We start from the raw sequence: 19460 nt of genomic DNA, 5'->3' as shown, positions 1-19460 counted from the left end.
CTGTGTTAACAGTACACCCTTTGACCTTCCATACATGTTGTTGCTTGATATTCTGATGGTGTATTCTGTGGAGGGATCTAAGTTCTTTATAATCATTCTGGTTTCAGGGTATGGAACTGTCCAAATGGCGGTAAAGTTCTTCAGTCTTGATATCTTTCGTTCTATGATGTAGTCGCGTACTTGGTATAAGCTGTTATATTCTGGCTCTTCCCAAGACAAAATAAAGTATGTTGACTGTGTATTCTTCACGTAAAAATTTTTCGGAGGCCTCGGTGTTTCTAGTGAATGAAGGAAGTATCATCAATAAATAACTAAACAGCAACTTTCAAATTACATAACTACCTAGCATCTTGTCGAGTTATTCAAATTATATGATGATCTGAGAGTAGGGTGGTAAAAGCAGGATGATCTCTAAAAGAATTTTCTTACCCTGAACCAATATGGAAGTAACTTTAAGTCGATCTCCAAATGACGAACGCACCCCTCCTATCAAATGATTCAGAGCATCATCTTTGTCCGTTGTGTTTTTATTTATTGTCGCAAGGACTTTAATGTCTGCCCTTACGCTGCCATTTCTAAAGAAAACAACAACTAAAAACTTAAGAAAATTCGTCAACGATGAGTAAATTACTGTTGATCATCAGAACTGGAAAACTACAAGGTACTCAAAGCTTCCGTTTCTAAGATGTGGGTGAGTGCGAAACCATGAATATGGAAAAGGAAAATTTTATTCTCGACATGCCAAAATATTTAATTTTCATTTGAGGTCTTATTTACTCGGCGTCATTTTGAAAGTAAGGTTGTTTAAAAAACCAACAAATTGGCCAATTTAGACAAGGCTTGAAAGAGAATAAAAATGGCTACCTTGCTCTCGCTTGATTTTTGGCAGCCAAAGTCAGGGTTGGGATTTCATCTAATCTTACCTGAACTGCATAGTTACTACGTCATATATCTTCAACATAGAAGATTCATTGAAGTGGTGTTTTATCTAAAAGAAAAAATGGTTTATTCTAACAGAGCATATGGAAATTTGAAAACCCAATTTTAGCCTTACACTGATCGCATGTTAAATTAGATAGTGCTGTCACTCACTGAAAATCTTATGACCTCGGTCATTTCCAAGAACCTTTTACTGCTACTATTGAGTAGATCGCTGGTGAAGTTAGAGTCGATTATTAGCTGGAAGTCCACCTCAAATATGCATTCACCTGAAGAATGAAAATAGACAAAAATAGACAGGGAAGTGGTAACAAAAGAAAAGAAACACACATGGCAGGGGATGAAAATAATGTTGCACATGACGAACTAAGATTCAAATTGGGAGTGACTGGCTCCAAATTCTAAAATCAGTTCAGTTCAGTGATTCAGTTATGTGAAAAGAGAATTCAAACATAAGTTTATCCCTGTTATGTTCAGTGGCATTCACCCTCATGTCTAATTCATGACATCTTGTGAGATCTATTCATAACGAGTTACTAAAACCCGGATATCTAACAATGCTCTTAACTGTCCTTTGGCAGCTTACTTTGAAAGCGGTAAATACCCTACTTACCAGAGGATAGGGTTTTTAAGACAAGGACCGAGCTCGTTGGCCCGTGGCCAATCTGATTAAAGCCATTGACCATAATCACGTATGCTGTGTCTGGACGGAGTTGTGTAATAACATCTTGCGCCAGGTTGCTGGTGGTATTTATTTCTTCATAGATCTCGGACCGGAGGCTCCGGTATTGAATCCGGTAACCCAACAGTTTTTCTTTATGACGAGAAGGCGGTATGTTCTTCCAAGAGATTAAAATCGCAGTTGAATTGAAAGGACGGCCTTTAAGGAGTGTGGGAGCCTCTTCCGGAACTGGTAACAAACCGTAAGTTAAAACAGTCTTCATACCTGAATTATTTTGGTCTACAATAATGAAGAGTGTGTTTTTTTGGTTTGATCTGGAGCAAAAATGTGGAATCCAAGAGAACTGAGATTATGTTACATTAGAGCAAATAATAAATGCTCTTTATCTCTGGACAATAATTCGTCAGTCGCTTGTACATTACACCTTGATCCTAGAGATTCTGGCAATTGATCTGCACACCGGCGCTCTCGATCTAAGCCCAACCCTCAGTGCAATAACGAAATCTTTGGCAAGTATTTGTCTACCCATGGATCCAAGCGTCAGTATCTTAATAATATGAAAATAAATTATGTTGTAAAAATATTTCAAAATAATTATTCAATTATCTTGTAGGTCCTTTATTATAGAGGGTCTCAACCATCAAGATCATTGAATTGTATTCATATATTCTGTCTCCCTTCGTCACTCATGCTCTTTTGCTTCTAAATAAGTTCTCCTTATGATTGGATTTACCTCTGAGCGCACATCGAGATACATTGCAATATTCCCATCGAACATTTGGGTCAGTGGTATAACACCAGGGTCCATTCGGCGCACTGCTGTCCGGGTTACGACACATGTTCGAGTCATATTTTGAAATAGCAACATCTCTAGGAATCCGCCAGTGACGATGAGGACACTGGGATTTCCAAGGCTGACATGGACGGCCAGACTGAGTTATGTTTACGTTGCCACGATAACCAACTCCCACACCATAGTAACAATCTGAGAAAAACTTATTTTGATTATGAAACGCTTTGAAAGTTAAGAAGTGAATTAAGTACTTGTAATGAGACTGGCATCAATTCATGGACTGACACTGAATAGGGTGACGAGAACGTTGAACAAAATTTCTGTTACTTTTTTGTCATCGCTTAGTGTCTAACTTGACATATGTGAGATATCTAGTTTTATTAGTTAATCATAATAGTTTTGTACAAAGTACTATGGAGTGACGCACTATTGTAAAATTACAATTCAGGGCCCGGTTGTTCAAAAGAGAGTGAAGTCTAAACCTAGGGTTAAGTCGGCCTAACCCTGGGTTAAATTTTAAGCGGAGGTTAGTTGTGTTGTTCAACGGAAGGTTAACACTAACCTCGGGTTAAACGATGGGTTAAATTTAACCCACCGTGCGAGCAGGATTAAATTGTTAAACTCCGGTTAAATCAGGAATAGAGATGACGGACTTGTTGTTTTGCGATTTACGCAGAAGGCGACGACGACCCGCTTTCATCGAGAGTCTGTTTTATTTATTACCAATGTTGTTGCGGGTGGTATCAGTCGCAACACTCGACGGAATCACTTACCGCCGCTCCATCAAGTTTTAATTGCCCTCAGGTTTCGTCTGCGACAGCAAGTTTCGCCACTTCTCGCAAACTTCGGCTGCTGTTCGCATTGCCACACCAACAGCGTTTACAGCATGGGCGATTTTTTTCCACATTAATTTTATTTTGATTGGTGACACTGTTGGTAAACTTGCGTTGTATCAGCGAAAGGTTTTCTTCGACTTTTCCGTCAAAACGGAGATTTCTGAAGCGCTAAATTTTTTTTTCGAGCTTTGCGTGAGATAACTGAGGAAGCCATTTTGGATAGCTCGCAACTTGCTCACCATGGCAACATTGTACGAATAGTTTATTATGGGATACTAACCGCGGGTTAAACGCGCTTAACCCGGCCGAGGTTAGCTAACCTGTCCTCTAACCGCGCTTCAAACAACGCAATTTTAACAGCGAGTTAACAAACTCACGGTTAGGAAATTTAACCTCCGGTTAGGCCTAAACAGAGGTTAGTTTAACCTGTCTTTTGAACGACTGGGCCCAGAACATTTAGAACAGACCTGTACTCTCAGTGTCATCACCTATGGGAAATGGAGAAAAATGAGAGCAACAGAAGTTAGAAAAGCGAACTAAAAGTATAAAATAAACCAAACTATTACAGTTATTTCCTGGCGTCTGATTGTGTATATGGCTGTTAGTGTGTGCACGCAAGTCAAATAGCTCCTATGCTGCCAAAGTGTTCCTACTTTTCGTAAAATTAACTACTGCTACTAGCAATGGATGGGATACTAATCCATCGCGGGTAATCCGGGCCCCTCTTCTCTCTGAATTATGGCAAATTTCCGTAACAAGTCGCCGGTATCAACTTATACACCTGTGAAGGGAGAGGCACCACAAGGAGCAATATATCTTGCCTCTGGCAAACAGCACGATGACCCGGGTTAAACCAAAGCGTTCAATAACTCTCAAAAGGACATGACCAGATAATGAAGGTAAGTTTTCAAAACTGATAACGGATTTGATGATGGCCGTCCTATACCTACCAGGGAGATCGTACCATTGATAGCACTCAGGAGCGTCACCACCATTAGCAGAATCAAAAATCGGGCTCGAACAATCTAATATGTCCATGTAGACTTTAAGGGACGATACATCTCTGATTTTTACCATTTCTTTTTCACAAGCGACTTGGACCAAATAATCGCACGAGCTACTACAAATGCGACGTTTTGTGGGCATCCCCAATGATTCATCACACGAAGGGAAATAATAGTGACAAAGCAAGTCTTTAACCACGAGCACGCACTTCGGCGAAGGTTTTATAAATTTGAGAAAATCATAGGTGCTCTCCGTTTCTATTTCACCAAATTTCAATATGGACTGATCACCATAAACATACAAACTTGTGGTTATGTTGTCGCAAAGGTCACCTTTATACTCGTAGAATACACAGGAAGCATTTCTCGTAGAAGCGTTTACTGGAGGAAATGCTCCCACGCAGCTAAAGATATGTATAAAAATATACACGTATATATATGAATGAAGATGGCAAAATGACAGAGTATGATCAATAAACTGATAAACAAAATTTCAAAAAGGTGGTAAATAACTTCATATTTTCAATCAGCCTGTATGTAAAAATCTCAAGCGCACCAACCTTGAATTAGAATCCACTTGAGTAAAGTTACTCTCTGTTTATCGAACCAAAAAAAAAAGAAAAAAAAAACAGAAGAGATCAATTGTTTCTGCAGGAAAGGATACAATGTCAGAAAACATCGAAAGCACATAGCTCAGATATCTACTTGTTTAGTACTAGAACAAAACAAAACAATAAACAAACGTTGAGAGCTTCTCATTTCAGAGGAACTTGCAATCAGGATAGAGCTATGCGAGACTAAAGGAAATGCAATATTTGTACTCACCGCAACAAGCCATCATAGTGTTCAAAATTGTAAGAATGGTAAGTGCAAAGACACGAGCCCTTTCCATACTGCAATTTAATATGGTTTCATGAACTGAGTTAATAATGTACATTGGCTACTGTTGAAGGTTTTTTAATAAAGCTGACGTTTCGAGCGAAATCCCTTCCGTCTATTTCGTGGCGAAAAGATTTCCGAGGGCGAAATAACAAACGAGGCGGCATCATTAGAAAATCTTTACGGTAGCCCGGTGGTGAATACACTAAGTCAGTAACATAAATGAACAAACAAAAAACTCTAGACTGAAAACGAGATTATCTAATACTATATTAATGTTGCTCCAAGCACAGAATGTGCAGAGCATTCAATTATGCGGTTCTAGCTGGGGGTCTCGATGGAGCATTGGCTTTTGCGGCTCACGGTTAAAATTTTGGCCATTCTACGACTAACGGTATGATTTCATTGTTGTGATCAGAAATTGTTTTTACGGTTAATTTTTTTTATGATTATCGTTTAAAATTTGTCACTTTTCACGCTCAACGGTTAGATTTTTCCGGCCCTTTTACGGCTATCGGTTCACCCCATCGAGACTCTCCTCTAAGCATAGAGTGTCTGCATGTTTAACCATACAACAAACCGGTAAGCAACTCCGATAAACTAAGAACATCAACTTCCTTAGGAAATATAATCGGGCTGAAACTTCTGAGAATTGACCCTGAGGTCTTTGAATTGTAATAACAATACCTGGACTCACCTTAATCTCAAAACTTCTGTTCACCGGACAGTTTTATTACTCAAAAACCAAGTACATCTTACATTAAGCCGCAGAACAATATTGTTATTCTAAAAAGCCGAACAGATAAACAGTAATTAGTCCATACGCGTAAAAGCTGAAGGAACTGAAGCCCTAAAAATAGTACTCCTATTTAGGGAATTTAGTGATCATGTCTCGCCTAAGTTTAGAGTTCTGCAGTGTTTTGGGAACAAATAAAGGATAGAAGTCATAAGTTTACCTGCTGACAAGGCTTTTGTTTTCCTTCCTTGGCCAACAACAATCTCTTGAGAGGTCTTTGAATTGTAACTACAATACATGGATAACAACCCTTACTATCACAACATCTGTTCGCCAGAGAATTGACTCATGTATTAATGACTTTAATCGCTCAAAAAAGAAATACATCAAAAATTTAGCCGCAAATCAATATTGATACCCAAAAATGTGGAACAACTAAACGGGAAGCAGCAGTCCATACCCGTCAAAGCTGAAGAATATAACCTGGTAATGATAACATCTCCTCTCTCTTCGCAGGCGTGAATTTGATGAGCACGACTCACCTAGCTAGGTTACTTGTTAGCAGAAGTATTTATTACTAACGTCACCAGTCACCTTGGACCCATAACAATACGGTCGTCTCACGAATTTGAGTAAGTAGTTAAATAAAGGCAAGAATCAACAACCAGCGCTTTGGAATTTGTCAGGAATGGCAAATTTGATCTTACTATACTCGGCCGACTGCGTTACGTTTTCATAAACGGAGACAAGGTAAGTACAATTGTAGTATCTCCAAACACCATGTGGTTTAAAATTTGTGATCAGAAGCTGCGGGTGCATTTCCCGCTAAAGAAGAAGAAACGTTGGAATTTAGTGCATGAGTGGTTGTGTCACTTGCATCTTAGGCGCAAAAGAATTCAGCGATTTCACGTTCAGGCTTACACGGAAATAAAGTTAAAACAACATACGAGTTTGAATGCTGTATGCTGACTTCCGGCTCCAGCCAGTGATTTTGCTGGTAACTGAGGCTGCGTTTTGTTTCTTACTAAGAAAACACGAACGAAGAAACTGGACAATACTGCCTCCGGCAAAGTCAATAAGGGACCGCGGAATTAGCTGTCAGTTTTATCTATTTGAGTGCGTGTGTCACGCCAAATACAGATATGTCATTTGTCTTCTGACAAGCTCAGCAGACTAGAAAGGATTAGTTTCTGTAATTTCCGCCTCGTTAGTTTGTGTTATGTTTCGTCGCTAAAGCATGTCGGGGCAGGAAGTCAATGTTATTCGCTTGGTTTGTCTTTCGCCACAGTCTTCTTAGCTCAAGCTCTCCTGCTGAACTGAAATCATGGTAACTTTTCAGAGAGCGAAACCAAATAGGAAAACTTCATATTAGTGTGAAGACAGTAGTGAGTCAGAAGGTATTTCAATTCGTGAGTGATTTTCATACAAGCATGCGAGGAAGATTACTCGACTACTTTGTTACATACGACAAACTAATTTGCTTCAAAAATTCTATTGAGCGTTGCTCCCACTTTAGAAGGCTGTCAGCTCCAAAGTATCTGGAAAAGCCTCGTACATTTTGACGACACACATTTGCATTTGTTTTTATTCACAACGACGTATGAAACAGGATCCATCGCTTAGGGTATTGTTAATCCCGTTTAAGAAAATACTACATCTAGAAGAGAGTTGGCAGGCAGTAGACCCTTAACATAGTGGATAATCTTGTAGGGTGCCATGAGTCTCGTAACTGGATTCAGGAATGGCCCTGAAGAACAACTTTGTTTGCCCAACTGCGTTGAATTCGTCTGAAGTGGTGGCTATATTTAATGCATATTTCTGTTCCAACGACAAAGCAGCTATCCACCACCACAGGAGACGAACTGATCTCATACAACAAGAAAGCGAATCTCAGATTGAATATATAAAAGCAGGCAAACCGCGCAGCGTGTTAATGGTTAGATTTGATCTTCAGCAAATTGGCATTTTACGTGCTGAAAACATTATTTAAAGCGACGTCTGTACATCATTTATAATTTTCTGCACCATTGAACACAATTGTACCAATATGGATCGAGGGTCGTCAATAAATAAATTCACTTATTCGTAAAGATATCAATGCTCTTGGAAAGAAGAACATCTAGCTATACTTATATTCTAGAGAAGAAAGGAAGGAGTCGCCTAAAATATCTTTATGGGGATTCTTTCAACTTAATAATCGAATTCAACTGATTCAGGATAATAAATGACGATTTGGTATTATGTGATGGTTCGACTCTAACTCATAGAAACTCATGTCTTTCCGCATGTCGAGTTTACTGATCATCTAATTAGCTGATACGATAAATAGCTCTCTTTAATTTTGCCCAGAAATTTTAAAATGATTATCCCTTTTGTGTAAAAGTTGTCTACTGTACGTTTGGCGACTTAATTACCCTATTTATCCCTACACCTTTACATTAGATTGAAGTTCACAATAAGGGATTACGTTCGAAACGTCAGCTTTGTTTTTAGACTCTTGCATGACGGTGTCCAACTTACACCTTAACTCGGTTGACTTACATCTTAACTCGGTTGATAAAACCAAATGTTCCTATGCATATCCTGCAACAGTCTGTATATTCAATAACCTTGTGTTAAATTGCAGTATGGAAAGGGCTTGTGTCTTTGCAGTTACCATTCTTACCATTTTGAACACTATGATGGCTTGTTGCGGTGAGTAGAAAAAGTGTACTTTCTTTACTCTTGCATAGCTCTGTCCCGCTTTTAGACTTGCAAGTTCTTCAGAAATGAAAAGCATTCAAAGATTGTTCGTTATTTTGTGTCGTTCTAGTGAGAAACAAGTCGACCAATGAACTGCGTACTTTCGAGGTTTTTCTGCCCTGTTATCTTATCCTGCTAAAACAATTGATATCTTTCCATTTCTGTTTGTTGGTTTTCTTTTTTCCATAACCAGAGAGTAACTTTACTCAGGTGGTGGATTCTAATTCAAGGTTGGTACGCTTGACATTTCACACGTGCGGATCCTAGATATCTATTCGATTTATAAAATCAATTTATAAATATACTCTTTGATTTTACTATTCTCTTACTCTTACCCTGATTTCTTTTGTTACAGCTGCGTGCAGGCATTTCCTCAAGTTGACGTTTCCGTGAGAGCAGCTTACTGTATATTTTACAAGTATAATGGCCAATTATGCAAAAACATAATTACAAGTCAGTACGTTTATGGTGACCAATCCACGCTATATTTAAGTGAACTGAGAACTGGGAACTCGATCAGTTTTCTCAAATTGATTGAAATCACGCCGGAGTGCAAGCTCCTATTAAGAGACTTGTTCTGTCACTATCATTTCCCACAGTGCGATGAATCACTGGGGCGCCCTAAAAAACGTCGGATTTGTCGCAGCTCATGCGAATATTTGGACCAAGTCGTTTGTAAAAGAGAAATAGCTTTAATGAGAGATACGCCGTTTTTAGTAATTGAAAAGGACATGATAAATTGCTCAAGCTCTAAGTTTGTTGATGCAAATGGTGGCGATGCTCCTGAGTGTTATCAATGGCACGATTTTCCTGGTAGGTGTAACACCGTCATTAAAAAATCCATTATTTCAAGAAGTTACCCTCATTATCTGGTCATGTCCTTTTAAGAGTTATTGAACTCTTCGGCTTAAACAGGATCATTGCGCTGCCGGAGTGCATGGAGCAGGATATATTGTTCTACTTGGTGCCCATCCCCTTCCAGGTGTATAACTTGATACCAGCGATTTGTTAAGGAAATTTAACGAAACGAAGAGAGAGAGGAGGGTAATAGATTACCGGCCATAGACAAGTATCCCATCCTTGTGTAGTAAAAATACTTAATGTTACGAAAAATAGGAACACTCTGGCAGTATTTGAGCGAGTTGGCTTGTGTGAATACAGAAAAAGACTTACCAAAATACACACACACAAACAGCCATATACACAATGAAACACCAGGAAATAACTGTAATGTTTTGGTTTATCATATCGATCAGACAATGTTATACTTTTAGTTCACTTTTCTAACTTCTGCTGCTCTCACTTTTCTCCATTTCCCGTAGGTGACGACACCGAGAGTACAGGTCTGTTATTAATGTTCTGAATTGTAATTTTTAAGATCTTTATTCGAATGCTGCCTAATGAGACCATGGTGCTTTGTACAAAAATATTGTGACTCAATAATATAACTAGGCATGAATTTCAATTTATACACGAAGCGATAACAGAAAATTAACAGGAATTTTGTTTAAGCTTCTCCTCACCCTATTCAAAATCAGTCCATGGACTAATGCCACGTTTTTTTTCTCAGATTGTTACCACGGTGTGGGAGTTGGTTACCGAGGCGACGTAAACATAACTCAGTCTGGCCGTCCATGTCAGTCTTGGAAATCCCAGTGTCCTCATCGTCACTTGCGGATTCCTAAAGATGTTGCTGATTCAAAAAATGACTCAAACATGTGTCGTAACCCGGACAGCAGTGCTCCGGATGGACCCTGGTGTTACACCACTGACCCAAATGTTCGATGGGAATATTGCAACGTATCTCGATGTACGCCCAGAGGTAAATCCCATCATTAGGAGGACTTATTTAAGAGCTAAAGGGCATGAGTGATAGAAGACTGAATCTATGACGATTGAATGATCTTGCTGGTTGTGTAGCGATCAAACCCAAAGCGATACAACGACTTACTTGCTAAGGATGCGACACCAAGACGGGGATATATTTTACGGACAGAAACACTTGAATCAAATTAATTTATTCGACTGAAGACTGATTCGAGGTTATATCGTAAACTGAAACAAATACAAGCAAAAAAACTAAGCTAATCTTATGCATCCGCGACTAACATATAACATTACAATCATTCCATTACGATGAGATTCTAAATTTGGGTAAAACTGAACTTGAACAAATAAGGTAAATAAAGGATTCGATTCTAACATGGTACAGCAATATAAGGGAAACCAGAAGTGAATAGGACGAGACAATTTGTGCATTGTAAGTGTCTCGATGTATAATAGGGCCTGAACTGGTGTAATTAAATCACAAGATAGACAATACTCTAAGTCTAGAAGAGCCAATCGAGGCTATCTAGCACGCTAAGCTTCAAAACAACGTGAGAAATATACCAAAACTATGGCAGGCAAGGCGAAACGTAAACTCGAGACACGTGGCAGACTTACAAACGAAGAGCGATATATAAAATCGTTTTGTTCGAGAAAACTAGAGAAATTGATGAGTAGGTTAAAGGTTTGGAGAAGGTTAAAAACTTACACAACAGTCCCGCTTGTTAGTTCTTGACCGAAGACAACTCCAAAATAGAGGCAAGTTATGCTACTAAAACTTGACTTGTAACTTGCCTAACCGAAAAGCAACTGACTAACTGCGTTTTGACGGGGCTATATGAAAGCACGTTTTTAACCGAGATCAATGAACTATTATAACTTCATATTTGCGGTTAACATAAACGAATCAAGATAAGCCTACGTACAATGTCCAAGAGGAGGCATGCTATCCGCTACATGTTGAGACCCACCAAGATAAAGGACCTACAAGAATAATTGAATAATTGAAATGTTTTAACAACATATTTTATACCATTATTATTCAGATACTGAGATACTGATGCTTGGATGCATGGGTAGACAGATCTTTGCCAAAGATTTCATTATTAGATCAAGAGCACCCTTGTACAAATCAATTGCCTCTGGGATATTGTAATATAGAATTAAAAAAAAAGGCAGACGAATTCTTGTATAGAGACAGAGAGCATTTACTGGTTGCTTTGATGCAACATGATCTCAGCACTGTTGGATTCCACTTAGTGCTCCAGATCAAACCAAAGGAACACGCTCTTCTTTATTGTGAACCAAAATAAAATAAATGCTGTTTTTGTTCTTTTAGTTCCAGAAGAGGCTCCCACTTTCCTTAAAGGCCGTCCTCTCAATTCAACTGCGATTTTAATATCTTGGAATAACGTACCTCCTTCTCGTCATAAAGAAAAACTGTTGGGTTACCGGGTTCGATATCGGAGCCTCGATTCCGAGCTCTATACAGAAGTAAATGCTACGAGCAACTTAACTCAGAATGTTATTACAAGGCTCCGTCCAAACACAGCATACGAGATCATGGTCAATGGATTCAATGGAATTGGCCACGGGCGACCTAGCACGGTTCTTGTGTTAAAAACCCTGTCTTTTGGTCAGTAAGTTATATACCGCTTTCAAAGTTAACTGACCATGGACAATTGAGAGCCTCTTTAGATATCCAGATGGTTTTTTTTTTTTTTTCACAACTTCATTGGGTTTGACTTCTAAAAAATAAAAAAAAATAAAAATAAAAACCCACACAACAGGAGCACTTAGTACAATATTACAAAGCCCCAAAAGGGGGGTGCGAACGGGACGCGAGGTCCCCTATATTAAAAAGTAAATATATAAATTAATAAATGAATAAAAAAGACAGTTTTGTAAAAGAAGAGGAAATACAATAGTTAGCGATGGCAGGGGCAGGTTCTGATTAAGGTCCAGGTACAAGTGTAACCTGCATCAAAATAGGTCCGAAGTAAGTACATAAGAAATGTCAGTAATTCGTGATGAATAGAGATCACAAGATGTCAGGAATGAGGGTGAATGCCGGAGAACATAACGGCGAGAAACTCATGTTTGGTTTCTCTTTCCGCATAATTGAAACACTGTACTGAGCTTCTAATTTTTGAAAACCGTTACTCGTTACGTTTTTAGAATCTAGGACCAGTAACTTTTAATTTAAATTTTAGTTCGTCATAGTTTGCGGTATGTTTTCATCCCCAGCCATTTGTGTTTCTTTTCTCTTGCTATCACCTCCTTGTCTATTTTGGTCCATTGTCATTCTTCAGGTGAAGATATATTTGAGGCGGACTTCCAGCTGCTGATAGAATCTGACTTTACCAGCGATCTACTGAACAATAGAAGTAAAAGGTTTTCGGAAATGGCTGAAGTCATTAGAATCTCAGTAAGTAACATAATAGTTTAGATTTACGCGCAATCAGTGTAAGGCTAAGAAGTTGTTTTTAAATGTCCACCTGCCTTGAGTAGGAATAAAGCTTTTTTCTTCTTTTAGATAAGACACCACTTCAATAAATCTACTACGTTGAAGATATATGACGTCATAACTATGCAGTTCAGGTAAAATAAGATCAAATCACAACCCTGGCCTGGGCTGTACGAAAAACAAGGAAGTGCTCATGTAAACCTTGTCAAAATTGGCCATCTTTTGTTTTTTTTTTAAACACGCTTACTTTCAAATGAAGCCAAGTAAATAAGATTTCAAATGAAAAGTAAATTTGTTCGCACCCAAAGTCTTAAAACGGAAGCTTTTAGCCCCTTGCAGTTTGCCAGCTCTCATGATCAACATTGATTGCTCATCGTTCATGAATTATTCTTAAGTTTTACGTTGTTTTTCTTTTTAGAAATGGCAGCGTAAGGGCAGACATTAAAGTCCTTGCAACGATAAATACAAACAGAACGGACAAAGATGATGCACTGAATCATTTGATAGAAGGGGTGCGTTCGTCATTTGGAGATCGGCTTAAAGTTACTTCCATACTTGTCCAGGGTATGTAAAGCTTTGGAAATACTTTTAAGAAATGTTCTATTCTCAGATCATGCATGCTCCTAGAAAATGAATGACTTGACATATTGTGGGTAATGTACTTCTAAAGCTGCTGATTTTTATTCATGTATTTTTGATACTTCCTCCTTTACTAGCAACACCGAGGCCTCCTAAAAGTTTCTCCGTTAATAATGCCCAGACAACATACTTTATTTTGACATGGGAGGAGCCAGAGTATGGCAGCTTATACCAGATAAACAACTACACTGTAGAGCAAAAGACATCAAGACTGAAGAACTTTACCCAAGTTTGGACAATTCCTTATCCTCAAAACAGAATGATTATAGAGAACCTAGATCCCTCCACAGAATACATCATTAGATTATCAAGTAACAATATGTATGGAAGGTCAGAGGGTGTACTGTTAACACAAAAGACTCTGCCAGGTAATGATAATACCCAGAGTGGGTTTCTCCCAAAGTTAATCTTTACAGGAAGTTTAGGAGGTGGCGTGGCCGAGTGGTTAGGGTGCTGGACTTGTAATCCGGTGTCCCGCGTTCAAGTCCTCCAGCCTGCCACTCACTGGATTTGTTCTCGGCTACCCATAGTTCAACTTCTTGGCTGCGCTCTGTAAATAGCCCACTGGTCTGCTTCCCGCCTGTGTAATTTTTAAGCACTTAGTTAGTCCACATATTGGCTGAAAAGCCCCCAAGGAGGAGCTTCAATTTACGTATTTATTTATTTACGTATTTAACTTCCAAAGCGAAATTATTAGAAACTTTACGAAGTTAGTTAAAAGGAAAAGGAATCGTCATTAATTATAACTGATATCAACCAATGTTACGACAAAGCGCGATTATAGTGTTTGATACTTGTACTCGATAGTATTAAGTAATCTGGCTCTGATCATCTTTGTTCTTAGTGTAAGGGTAATCTAAATGGTTCAAACGTGAAAACAAAAGTATTCAGAGAACAAGTTGTCTGCTGCTTGCAAGGGAAAGGTTGAGGCTTCATATTATTTGCTTACGAAAACAATTTGCTTTTTTTCCCAACTTACAGACAGATTCATCAGAGATTTGATGTTGGTTATTATCTTGCCCTTGTTCATAGCTGCTGCATTTATATTGGCTGTTTGCTTAAAGTTTCAGCCAATATGTAAATCAAAACAGAAGAAAGAAGAGGTATTGTTTGCATTGCTTAATTAAGTCATCTAGTGGCCTAATGCTTTAAGGGTAATTCGCGTTTGCATTGATCTTGAAGATTGAGCTCTCTAAGGAAGTTGGAGACTGGGCCGAAATTCCTAGGTCAGATGTTACTCTCCAAGACAAGCTGGGGGAAGGTGCGTTTGGGGAAGTTTACAAAGGCTTAGTGCGCGTGGGTGGAAAAGAGAGAGCATGCGCAGTAAAAAAACTTAAAGGTAAACATTTTTGATAAAGCTTTTGAATGGTTGACTGACGTACTTACTAAGTTAAGTGAATCATTTACTTACAAAGTTTATCGATTGATGATGATTTTTTGATCGAAAGAAATTGTATTAGATGCGCTTAAAGTGTTTGATAAAAATTTTTTAAATAGATTCGCTGTCCCTTGGATATCAGTAAAGCTTAGAATATTTCTTTATAGCAAATGCTGCGGAGACGGAGAGACGAGACCTATTGAACGAGCTTGCAGTCATGGTCACAGTTGGTGAACATCCTAATGTCTTAAGTCTCATTGGAGCTTGTACCAGGACTGGTAAATTCTATTTGATATCTACAGTGCAGTTTCCTTTCCAGTTTCGTCCTTCTATGTAGTAGTAAGATCTAAGTTATGTAACACAAACAGTTTAACTCTTGACCGCAATTTTTGCCTCACAACTTTAATATCTAGCCATTTTTGCAACTTCCAGAGTCAGTCTTGGTGATTATTCGTTTGGCCCCAAATGGCTGTTTGTTAGATCAACTGAAGAGGAACAGAGAAAATCCATATTACGATGTTTCGAAAAAACAAATAAACTTCACGCCCCAGGACAAAGTGGAGGTTGCAAGAGATGTAGCACGTGGAATGCTACACCTCGCCAGCAAAAAGGTAAGAGATACAGTAACAAATTCAGAGAAATATTTGCTTTCTAGAGAACTATTTAATTTTATTTCGCTGCTCTTTCTTAGTGTGTTCATCGTGACCTTGCAGCAAGAAACGTGCTTCTTGACGAGGAGAATGTTGCCATGGTTTCCGACTTTGGCCTGTCACGTGATGTGTACGAAAGTGGAGAATACGAAAGTACAACCGGGGTATGGCCAGTAGTATGTGGTTAAAAAAAGAGAGTCGAATAGTCTCAAGCTGCAACTACAAATTAAAATGATGGTTTTTCGTACGTATTATTTCTCCTCACTAATATTCAAACGAAAGTGTTTTTTTTCTGATACCTTGTTTTAAAACTTTTCTTCCAAAAGGGAATGTTACCAGTTCGTTGGATGGCTCTGGAGTCTTTGGAGGATTACACCTACAACACGAAGACAGACGTGTAAGTTAAATTTAAAGGAAAGTATGACGAACATATAGTCAAAACTGCCATTAGCTAATGGGGTCCTGATGATCAATTTGTTTTATGGTTCAATTGTTTTATGGTTCAATTGAAACTAACCAGAAAATGCATCTCTCGTCATGATAACGAAAAAATCTGCGAACAGGTCGGCTACTCTAAACATGTGTACTTTTATAATGTTAAAATATAGCTGAGATACTATATCAAATACATGGCTACCTTATTAGATCGAGATGTATAAATATTGGTGAAGCTATGGTGATGTTGCAATTTAGAATTAAATTCCGTGAGAAGTAAATGTTCGTTTTTACGGTAAAATGACCATATAGGGCTGTTTTGTTACAGATGGTCCTTTGGAGTTTTATTATGGGAGATTGAATCTGGAGGTAAATAGTTTAAGCCTTGAGAAATTTAAGCCATCATCATCATATTGGTCATCATCATTATCATTTTTGGTATCTGTGCTTTCTCAAACGTATCTTGGTTTTGCATTGTCCCACTTTTGACAGTGGCTCGAATTTAGTGCCAGAAACCAGTCGGTCAGTCAATAAACACATTAAGCAATTATTGGATAAGATTAACCATGATATCATTAATAATCAATGCCGAAGTCTGAGCGATCTGCCGAAGCCGAAGGCCGAGTCGGATAACACAGACACAAGGTTTGATAATTCATGATGGCATGGGAACACCAAATTCAATAATTATTTAATTATTCATTTCTAAATTTCATGCTAAAGAAAACCCTTCTCTCCGAGTTTGTAAAAATTTGAGAACACTGCACGGACTAGGGGCTTGAAAACTAGGCATCATGATGATAACTCAATATTTGCTGCAGATATTGGGTTATCATATCAACTGTTCACACTATTGTTTATTGATTGTGTGCTCTCGACCTAGTAGAGTTTTCATCCAAGTCTACTGTGTTATAGTTATCATTAGATGTGTTACTGAGAAAAGCTTCTGTTTAAACCAGTTACAAAAACTGAATTCTTTATCTTTTCTATCGAGGTAAAATGCCGTATTCTGGCCTTGGTGGAATGGAAATAATCGAATTTCTGAAAGCAGGACAAATATTAGCTAAGCCGGATGGATGCCCGGATGAAATGTAAATAATCACGAATAGAATAAGACACCGCTCTGTTACAATGGTTCAACGCTGAGGTATGACTAAACTTAATTGTTTTTCCTTACACAGCTACGATATCATGAAGTCATGCTGGAGTTTGGATCCTACAAAGCGTCCATCATTTTCTGAGCTGCTGGAATCTCTCGGGGAAGAAAGAAAGACCAAAGGCGTAAGAACTTTGTTGTCACCAAAACTAAGTTTATGATCGTCTCTAGCTCCTTACATAAAAATGGAATTTGCTCGGAAAAGAGCAAAAGGAAATAGAAGAGCTCTTTGTTGGCTCATATACTCAAAAACGTTTGTTTCGTTAATTTGTCTCGTTGGTACTGAAGATGTCTCAACTTTATTGCGGCTGGACGATGGTAACTATGTGTAGTAAGTTACTAAGATGGTCCACTGAGGTATTGTTATTTGTGAGTTTTGCTTATTTGCAACTAAATGAAAGAAAAGAACTTCGTTTGTGGGAGAAAACTCTAGCTAAATCACCATTAAAGTCAAGATTAAAAACATCACATCATGATACTCAATAAAAGATGATGGAAATACTGAAAAAAATTGACGCAACGGAAAGAGAAATTTTCAATAGAAATTTAGCATTCATAAACACCAGAGCTGAGTACCGTACGCGTTCATTAAGCAAAAGGAAAAAATGAGGAATATGCTCCTTACCTTTTAATTATCTAATGCATAAGCTTTTAACGCTTGTTTTATATTTTTTACTTATAGGATTTCGTGGAAGATAAGGACTGTCTTGAACCGGAGTTCAAGGGACGTACAAATTTCTCAATAGACCAGAGTAATGACTTAGATGGAGAAACTGCCATATAGCTTAAAGAGCTTTTGTATCATTGTTAGCCCATCCATCTCTCAACGTAGGAGGTAATAACAATGATCCCTAAAGAAAATTCCGACCTACGCGAGCTATCAAACTGGCGACCTATAACTTTGTTAAATGTAGACTATAAAATTGCATCAAAAGCCATTGCATTGAGAATAGAAAAATTTCTTTCCGTACGTAATTAACAGCAATCAGACGGGCTTCATGAAAGACAGGTTCATTGGGCAAAATACTAGATTAATTAATGATATAATGGAACAAACGGAACAACAAGACATCCCCGGTATACTTCTTTTATTGGACTTTAGGAAAGCCTTTGATACAATAGAATGGAACTTCATCCAGCAAACTCTGAATCTTTTCAACTTTGGACCCTTCTTAGAACAGTGGATTAAAACGCTCTATACAAATTCCGAAAGTGCAGTCTCACATAATGGATTCACAACAGATTTTTTTAAAGTATCAAGGAGAGTTAGACAAGGATGCCCTCTCTCCCCGTATCAATTTATTTAGGGGGTGGAAATATTGGCTTTTAAGATAAGGAAAGATAACAAAGTGGAGGGGATTAAACTATTCCAGACCGAGCACATGGTTATTCAATTCGCAGATGACACCACGCTATTTCTAAGAAACTTAAATTCGGTACAAAACTCGATAACACTGGTTGATCAATTCGGAAGTTTCTCTAGTCTTTCGCTAAATGTGGTGAAGACAAAAGCTATATGGTTAGGTGCCTGGAGATTTAACAACTTCAAGCCTTTTGTACTAAAGTGGTCAGCTGATCCAGTAAGAACTCTGGGAACTTTTATCTCTTACAATGAGAAAAAGCAATAAGAAAAACATAGACCGGAAAATTGAAAACATGAAAACAAAATTGGACATTTGGAGGGTCCGTGGCCTGTCCTTACTTGGTAAATGCCTCTTTGTGAAATTTTTGGGTATAACTCATCTGAAATACACGGCCTCGATGCTCACAATTCCTAATACCTATATTCCCGCGATTAAGAGTGCTGACTTCAATTTTATCTGGAATAACAAACGAGACAAAATGAAAAGGGATGTGATGTACCACGATTATTCCAGAGCTGGTTTACGTGCTCCGAACATCGAAATCCTCTTTAAGTCTTTAAATTTAGCATGGATCTCTATACTTTGACAGTCGATCCACACTCGCCTGAGACTTGAAAATCAATCCCGAATCACTTATTTGAAAAGTTTGGCGGTCTCAGCTTTCTCCTTCACTGTAATTATGACAATAAGCTCTTAGCGATTTCCGGCCTTCCACTCTTTTACAGGCAAATCCTGATGAACTTTCTTGAACTAAAGACCCTATACAGACCCAACTATTTGTCAGACCTGCTTTTGTTTAACTACAAAGACATTATGAAGTCGATGGTCCACTCAAATTGGTCAGAAAAGCCGTCTTATCGATGAAAAATTCTTATCATTTCAAACATTCCAACGAAAATCTAACATCAAATGTAAATTTTTTAATTATCTTCA

The 19460-nt window shown here is 38.2% G+C and overlaps 2 protein-coding genes and 1 pseudogene across 9 annotated transcripts in view; 1 reads left to right on the top strand and 2 right to left on the bottom strand.

Moving 5' to 3' along the window:
• The window catches only part of LOC111319241 (uncharacterized), a 15693-nt gene extending 8746 nt beyond the window's left edge, over positions 1–6947 (bottom strand). For 2 of the 7 annotated variants that reach the window (XR_015996682.1, XM_088748846.1), the window contains exons 1-10: positions 5080–5790; positions 4815–4848; positions 4201–4658; positions 3718–3738; positions 2355–2606; positions 1553–1849; positions 1093–1208; positions 924–988; positions 430–575; positions 1–278 (exon numbers count right to left, since the gene is read on the bottom strand). The exon at positions 1–278 is cut by the window's left edge and continues 31 nt beyond it. Coding sequence is in view for 4 of the 7 variants with exons in the window: in XM_088748846.1 (XP_088604972.1) it covers positions 1–278; positions 430–575; positions 924–988; positions 1093–1208; positions 1553–1849; positions 2355–2606; positions 3718–3738; positions 4201–4658; positions 4815–4848; positions 5080–5191 (1779 nt within the window). In the remaining 3 variants the exon portion in view is untranslated. Of the gene's footprint in view, positions 279–429; positions 576–923; positions 989–1092; positions 1209–1552; positions 1850–2354; positions 2607–3717; positions 3739–4200; positions 4659–4814; positions 4849–5079; positions 5791–5830; positions 5920–6089; positions 6158–6816 lie in introns of those variants that run through there. The other 5 variants (XR_015996681.1, XR_015996680.1, XM_088748845.1 and 2 more) reach the window with 4 other exon arrangements.
• The window catches only part of LOC148740617 (uncharacterized), a 1045961-nt pseudogene that overhangs the window by 361122 nt on the left and 665379 nt on the right, over positions 1–19460 (bottom strand).
• LOC111319242 (uncharacterized) lies at positions 7098–18542 on the top strand. 2 transcript variants are annotated; one of them, XM_088748847.1, is made up of 21 exons: positions 7098–7266; positions 8496–8563; positions 8805–8841; positions 8967–9424; positions 9934–9954; positions 10182–10433; positions 11778–12074; positions 12751–12866; positions 12975–13039; positions 13324–13469; positions 13622–13912; positions 14526–14647; positions 14727–14883; positions 15090–15200; positions 15355–15533; positions 15614–15736; positions 15899–15969; positions 16336–16376; positions 17002–17098; positions 17189–17288; positions 17846–18542. In XM_088748847.1, the coding sequence occupies exons 2-21, from the start codon at positions 8497–8499 to the stop codon at positions 17945–17947; spliced, it is 2853 nt and encodes a 950-aa protein (XP_088604973.1). In that variant the 5' UTR covers positions 7098–7266; position 8496; the 3' UTR covers positions 17948–18542. The 2 variants fall into 2 exon arrangements, with proteins under 2 accessions (XP_088604973.1, XP_088604974.1); XM_088748848.1 differs by lacking the exon at positions 13622–13912.

This window comes from Stylophora pistillata, chromosome 2 (assembly GCF_964205215.1).
Source record: "Stylophora pistillata chromosome 2, jaStyPist1.2, whole genome shotgun sequence".
NCBI classification, from domain to species: domain Eukaryota; kingdom Metazoa; phylum Cnidaria; class Anthozoa; order Scleractinia; family Pocilloporidae; genus Stylophora; species Stylophora pistillata.
This window is presented reverse-complemented; position numbering and strand designations above follow the sequence as displayed.